This window comes from Pelobates fuscus, chromosome 2 (genome assembly GCF_036172605.1).
Source record: "Pelobates fuscus isolate aPelFus1 chromosome 2, aPelFus1.pri, whole genome shotgun sequence".
NCBI lineage: Eukaryota > Metazoa > Chordata > Amphibia > Anura > Pelobatidae > Pelobates > Pelobates fuscus.
The window spans coordinates 246,541,109-246,548,781 of NC_086318.1; the positions used below are offsets into that span (position 1 = coordinate 246,541,109).

Below are 7,673 nucleotides of genomic sequence, written 5' to 3' on the forward strand. Positions count from 1 at the left end.
CCTTGGTCACTTATGACTCGGAATTAGCACCTAACACTTAGTTATTAGCTTACATGACAGTGAGACAGTACTAGCTGCTCACAATGCTTTGCATACTTTTTTTCTTACATTTGGGTTATTTTTGTGCAATGGATGCTCTAGTATGTACTTATCTGGCCTAATGCAGCTTTTTAATGAAGAAGCATATTCCAGGGCACAACTGTAAGCAGTGGTACCACATAAGTAAGGTTCTCCTGGACCTGCTACATTTTGATACACAGAGACCTAACAATATGTATTGTTTGCTAAACGTGATGTGAGTGAGTGCTATGTATGTGTGTCTATATCAAATGTTTTCTAAAATGCATGTGGTGCAGTGGAGATTGCTTCTCCCGTATCTAAGTATTTTTAATGTTGTAATTTTGCAGGATGCTGATTTTACCAGTCTTAATGATTAAATGTGATGTGAGTGAGAACTGTGTGTGATATGTTTCTATAGATATAATGTGTGCTCTTGCTTCATTGTGGTAATTGAATTGACTGGTAAGTAGTGTTTGTGTTATGCGAGCAAGGAGTTTACTGGTATATACTGTGTGAGACTGCTGTGGTGTTGAATAGTATATGCAATGGGTATATGGAATGAGCAGTGAGTGAGATAAGTGCGTATGGATTACCTTTTGGAAGCTATGTTGACTTGCCGCTTCTGTGTGTGATGAGGACACCAAAAAAGTGTCTCACACAATTCTAATACTCCTACTATATTCAATGGAAGCAACATATATCATATATACAAAAGATAAGGTATAAATGTTATACCAAACAAGTGGAGCGATCTAAACAGTAGAGGGATTCACTCACCCCTTTAGTACAGTGACAGTCTTGAAAAACTTGAATGTAGAAAAACAAGAAACATAGTGCAGACGGTTCCCAAAAATAGACAATTGATGGTAATGAATGACTGAAACCACTCACATGGACAGGAGCCTATGCAATATTGGCTCCGTAAATAGATCCTTGATGCTCTTTAGGCAGCAAACACCCCTCTATCCCAGGCAGTATCCCTCCAGGAATATACAACGAGAAAGAAAGCAGGAAAGCGACTGTGTAGAATAGCACATACTATAATAGTATAAAAGTGGAAATAGTTGTGCTCACTTTCTCCAGAGCCCTGAACTCCCGGCTCTGAGGTTGATAAACAGTGTGCTATTTTAGGGGGGATAGCACTCTCCCCAATGGAGTTCCTGAAGGCTAGAAAGGACTTTGGACTAAAGTATAAAATAATAATGTATACATTTATTGACAGTACAATAAAAACAAAATAAACACGTACTAGAAAGTAAAAATCCAATTAAAAGTCCGCGTTTCACTCTATGAGCTTCCTCAGTAGGATCCCCCCAATACAGTAAGACTACACATTCTAGAGGGGCCTTTCATACGTAGAAAAAAAAAATTTAAAAGTATCTAAACATAGGAAAGGCACTATACAGCTTATTATCTCAGCTTCTATAAGCTAAAACAAATCACAAAGTTGTCATAGCAACATATTTAAAGGATCACTATAGTGTCAGGAAAACAAGCTTGTTTTCCTGGCACTATATAACCCTCAGGGTCCTCCGACCCTCAGGGCCCCCCTCCCTTGTCGCTGAAAGGGTTTAAAGCCCTTCAGTTACTTACTTTAATCCAGCGCCGGGCTCCCTCGGCGCTGGTGATCTCTCCTCCTCCGCCAACGTCAGCTCCCGAGTGGAGCGGAATACGCATGCGCGGCAAGAGCCCCGCGCGCATTCAAACAGTCCATAGGAAAGCATTTCTCAATGCTTTCCTATGGACGTTCTGGGTGACTATAGTGTCCCTTTAAGAACTCTGAAAAATAGGAGAGACTGTAGACATACTCACATCTGGCAGATAATAACGAACAATAGCTTGCCTAGAAGTAATCATAACAAGCAGGTATTCACGTAAGAATGCAGCTCTTGGAAAGTTTTTTTCTTTTTTCGCAGGCTTTTCCTGTAGTGCATAAATAGAGGGAGGGTCGACCTGTGTGACAACTTAGAGAGGCGAACAGAGCATAGTTGGCATATGTCTGCACATTTATTTTTTTTGTGCTTAATTTCTTTTTTATGTCATTCCACATGTGATTGATACATAAATATCCAGGATGATAGCATATACATGTATAAATCCAGAACAGAACAGCATATCATAATAGAAAATCATGCAGAATGAGTGTTTTTCTACAAAATAAAATATAAGCAGTAGAGTTAAAAAAACAAAAGTAAGTTAAGTAACTATTAATCACCTTGTGAACATGAGGTTACACTATTAAAGGGATCCTATAGTGCCAGGAAAACAAATCCATTTTTCTGGCACTATAGGATCTTGGAGTGCCCCCCCTTCAGCCACTTACCTTCAACCACTTCAGCCACTTTAAAACTCCTTCAGCCACTTACCTTAATCCAGCGCCGGGCTCCCTTGGCACTGGTCACCTCTTCTCCCCTGCTGACGTCAGCTCCAGAGCAGAGCCGAATGTGCGCCTTCAAACCTGCCCATAGGAAAGCATTACTCAATGCTTTCCTATGGGGATCTTTTTTGACGCTGGAGGTCCGTGAGAACGACCCGCATCCATCAAATAAGTGCGATTTGCTCAGTGTAAATCACGGAAGCGCCTCTAATGGATGTCAGGGAGAAAGCCACTAGAGGCTGGATTAACCCTGCAGTGTAAACATAGCAGTTCCCCTGAAAATGCTATGTTTTCAGCTGCAGGGTAAAACTAACTGAAGCTGAAGTGGTCTGGGTGCTTATAGTGGTTCTTTAAGTAAATTCACTACTATTCACACCCTTACATGAGACGCAAATGCTAACAAAAGTTATGTTAGCATTTAACCAGGAGGTGGGTGCAGGCTGGAATTAAAGTTACAGCAATACCGAAGTATATGTAGAAGGGTTTTCAGACCAGTTATCGAGTAAATCTCGCAGAAAGAGCAATGGCTAGGAAAGTGAAACTTTATTCCTGAGCCTTTAAACATGTTCGTGAAAGAAATAACAAACAAAAAAATAAAAGAAAGAAAAGAAAAACAACATTAATCAACATAAATAGCAATTCTTGGTGGTTGAAAGTTGAGGTCCACAGAGGGACATGAAACTCATCCCACCAGCTTGCAGCCTGTCATCTCTCGTTGGTATGAGCGAGGAGTAAACCGGGCGGGCCAGCTCCATTTGCCTCTATAAGGCTTAACTTGCTTAAGTGTGTCTCCAACTCCAGATAGCTCCGTGCTATATAGGTAGTTTTTAGGTGAGTGAATTGGAGCATTCTCGTTATCCCCCATCTGTAGGGAATACTCCTGGTGCAGAGATGGTGCAAAAGTGGTTGCAAGGCCTTGCACCAGGTAAGAAAACTTCTCGTGTGGCCTGGGAACAACAATAAAGTGAATCCTATAAAGTGCAGCAGAGCTTTTCCCTGCACTGCACGTGAAGTGATTGGAAGCGGATAATGACGTCTGAAGTTGCTGCGAGTTTCTGCAATCGAAATATGCCATCTAACTTCACCAATTTAGCTTGGTTAGGCAGTAACAAGACAGCTAACAGACGCCTAAGAAGTGCGGCAAATTGGAGAGGACAACAGTCTTTGACCTTTAAGTTGTATAATCTCCTCTGATCCTTCATTGCATCGACTCTCTAATTAGTTGTGAGTTGCAGTCGCTGACGTTCATCGAGTTTCTCTTCCACTGAGAGCAGCCTGTGATCATGTGTGCGAGTGGAGACCTCCATAAGGGTGATCCTTGAGGTGACTTGTTCCATGTCATTTTTAAACTAGGCCATGTCGTCCGCTATGTTCGTAAGAAGTTCTACGAACATGCTTTTTAGCAGGGCCGCTGTGACTGGTTCGCTTTCTGTAGGATCCCTGGCTTTCTGCCCTGGTAGTAGGTCAAATGAGGCCCCCTCTCCCTGGTCGAAAGAGATGTCCTCTGAAGAGTAAGTGGAACCCTGTCTCCCAGCGTCATCTTGTCCCATGCAGACTTGTGCAAGCTCCGTAGCAGATCCCCTATATCTCGGCTGGTAAAACCTTTGTCAGCTTTTGTTGTTTCGGGGTTTTCCAGCCCAAATTACCTTCGGGTAATAAGTGGTTTGGTGGCCAAACCTGATAACCACTATTTCTGTGGTCGGCTGTGGTGATGCCTGCACATTTCTAATAGGGGTACCACATCCTAAGTGTCAGTTTGGAGATAAAAATGTGCAACTGCGAAGGAGCTCAAGGTATTGCACTGGGCACTGGTGCTTATAGGGATCGGAGAACATATACACAAAGTGATCCCAGCAGCTCCCCACTGGACCCCAGTGGTGAGGCTCAATTTTAAACCTCGAAGCAAAGGTAAGAAAGGTAGGCTGGGAATACCTCATTGGAAGAAAATAAAATCATAAGCTATTATAACGTGTGTACATGTGTGTTTGTAGATATGTGTTAATGTGTGTGGGAATCTGACTGTGTATCTATATTTGTGCAGTATTGGTTTTCATAATAATTTCAGCTTAAAAAAAATACAAATAGACCAAACACCCCTCAAACAGCCCCAACCCTGCAAACATCCTTCCAAGTGTGGGACAGAGTCATCCGCAAAACCCCTCTCATCAACAAACCTTCCCCACTCACCCCAATCCTGCGCAACAAACAATTCCCTCCTGGGATGACACCCAGAGACTTCGCACACTATGAAGACAATGGCCTCTCTCGCTTCTTTCACTTCTTCAGAGCCAACCAACTAATCCAACTTCCAGACCGGCCCAGACAAACCCCACTGACCACCCACGACCAATAAAGATAGATAACTAGACTGAATTGACCTATCAGAGTACAATGTCGAAACCTTGTATGTATGTATACCCTGATTTACCTTGCGGAATTTACCCCCTCCCCGTATCAACAAAATCTTCAAAATAAAGAGTTTATAAAAAAAAAATACAAATAAACACATATCGCCTCTCAGTCTGGAAAACAGATTTTTAGATTTTTTTTTAATTCACTTTAAATGTGTAGGATTAGTTAGGGACATTAAAATGGTGTATTCAAGCTTTATTTTCCTTGCGTTTCTACATAGTCTCTTAGGTATCTAATACTGTGTAGAGGGCCAATTCTCAAAAACTAAACACATTGCAAGTGTGACCTCTGTTCTCTAAGACTTTGGCAGACGTTGCATGTTACATAGTGAGAGGGGAATGCTGCAGCACCAGTGATACAGGCACGTTGTTATTAAAGATTCTTAGCTAAATAACACTTCACGTAGGTCCCAAGATATAGTAACTGAAAAGCTGTCTAGAAGCCAGCATGGCCTTATGTTCACCTCCTTATTTTAAAGTAATATTGCAATATTTCTCTTCCCTCTTTTATCCATCACACGTACTTGCCTATCTTTGTCCACCCCCTTTATCAGTCTTCCCTAATGCAACCTTTCCCATCACACCAAATCTCCATGTTGTCCCTCTTTAACTATGTAGGTGCTCAATTAAACTTACATTGCAATCTTTGAGATTCAGTTACGGAAATGTGTGAAGGTGTGATACGGGTCTAATCATAAAAGTATCTTTCTTTTTCAATAGAAACAGCATGGATTGGAGATATACCTCGAACATGTATCATTTGATAATGGTGTTGCTTGAACCTGAAATGAACAAAATGTATATTTAATACACGTATGGCTCATAGATATCAATATTTCAAGGCAATCTTTCAAGGCTATTTAAAATCTTTTAGTGATTGAGTCTCACTACTAATTACAAAGTATACCAATATCAGTGGGCCCTAGACTACATGTATACCTTTTAACAGTGTTATGCTTGATTGAAACACATCAGAGACAGCTTTATACAAAATAGAACAGCTGTTTGTGTCACAAAATATTTGACACAAAATAAGCAAATTCTCTAAAATATACTAATTGTAATTTTATATTCAGAGATGATACAAAATAGAACAACTGTTTGTGTCACAAAATACAAAATATTTGAATAAAAATGAGCAGATTCTCTAAAATATACTAATTTTAATTTTATATTCAGAGATGATACAAAATAGAACAACTGTTTGTGTCACAAAATACAAAATATTTGAATAAAAATGAGCAGATTCTCTAAAATATACTAATTTTAATTTTATATTCAGAGATGATATTTTATTTTGTGTATAAAATCAATTAGCTCTTTCATCATTCAATAATACTTTTTTTTTTCTTTTCACAGACTTCACGGAAGAGCTGGCCACAAATCCCATATACAGGGCTACCTCCAGAAGATGCTCCTGGATACCAAAGCACTTGCCCAGCTCCAGATGTCCACAGCGACTATATTTTCAGCCACCTGCCATTGCACTCACAGCAACAAATACGAGCACCTTTACCAATGATCCCAATTGGGGGAATACAAATAATCCACTCAAATTCTGCAATTCAACCTAGTCCTCATACATCTACAACCACACCTTTGCACCCGAGAAGCTCAGATGAGAAAATAAATATATCTCCTGAGTTATGTGAGAGTTCCACATCGCACCTTGAGAAACATTCTTTTATTAGTATCCCTTCGATAGACACTTTATCTGGAGAAGCTACCACTCTCTTACCCTCACCAGGGCAAAGTCCTTCTGATGAAAGCTTCAAGCCCACAGAAAGGGAGCAGGAGGAAAATATACGTACTTGCACAAAAGCCATTGCTTGCCTGAGGATTGCCACGGAGGAAGGTCTACCGCCAAAGCGGGACCAACTGTCTCGTCCTCCTGTGCCCAATCAGAAAACTTTAGGAAGTGCACAGCCCAGCATTAGGCACTTTAGTGGACTTGAGGCGGGCACGTCACTTGCATGCGCCTCATCCACCCATGTTGACTTGCACGGAGAAAAAGACAGTTTTGGTACATCACAATCTACATCGGCTCATTCCAAATTCTATAGTAAGAGCATGGACATGACAAAACTAGGCTTTCATGCACGGAAAGAAGAATCACAAGAAGTGAAAGACACATCGTCTGAAGCTAGCAAAATGCATTGATTTGAATGAGCATGTAGACTTTTTGATTGACTTTATTTTATTGTAGAAAAAAACAAAACATTCATAGCATGTCCAATGTACTTAAAAATAATTTCCCCATGAAATTAATTTTATTATATTAAAATAAATTCTATCACATATATATATATATATATATATATATATATATATATATATATATATATATATCAAATACACATACACACACTTACATACACAAAGTCATCACGAGCCTGACCAAAATGAAACTTTTAACTCTCGTATTGGGTCTGGTACTTTTAATTGTACAGATGTTTGTGCCTTTTTCTTTACTTTGCTTATATTCTTATAAGCATTTTAGCAGTACCCTGTATATATTTTAGAATTTGTGTATCTGCTTTGTAATAAATGTATTTTCTTTCTTTTTTTTGGACACTTGGGTCTAAATGTAAAGTAAAAACAAAAAAAATAGCATCAATATATATGTGAGGTTGCACTAAAACATATTTTTATATGATTGAAACTTAAAACAGCTTTTATGTACAGCTCCGATCCTGTAATACTAATATTTATTTACTTTGTTTCATAAATTGTAAATTTTTTTCTTAATGTTGTGTATTATTTTTTTTCTATGTGAAGCATGGGGTTTACTGTTGCGTAATTAGAACAAAAAAATGTATAGTGTA

At 39.4% G+C, this 7,673-nt stretch overlaps 1 protein-coding gene across 4 annotated transcripts in view; it reads left to right on the forward strand.

Moving 5' to 3' along the window:
* HIVEP2 (HIVEP zinc finger 2) overlaps positions 1 to 7,130 on the forward strand; it is a 225,863-nt gene extending 218,733 nt beyond the window's left edge. For all 4 annotated transcript variants that reach the window (XM_063443319.1, XM_063443323.1, XM_063443321.1 and 1 more), the window contains one exon: positions 6,208 to 7,130. In XM_063443319.1, coding sequence (XP_063299389.1) covers positions 6,208 to 7,008 — 801 coding nt within the window. In that variant the 3' untranslated portion in view covers positions 7,009 to 7,130. The remainder of the gene's footprint in view (positions 1 to 6,207) is intronic.
* Positions 7,131 to 7,673: the final 543 nt, after the last annotated feature.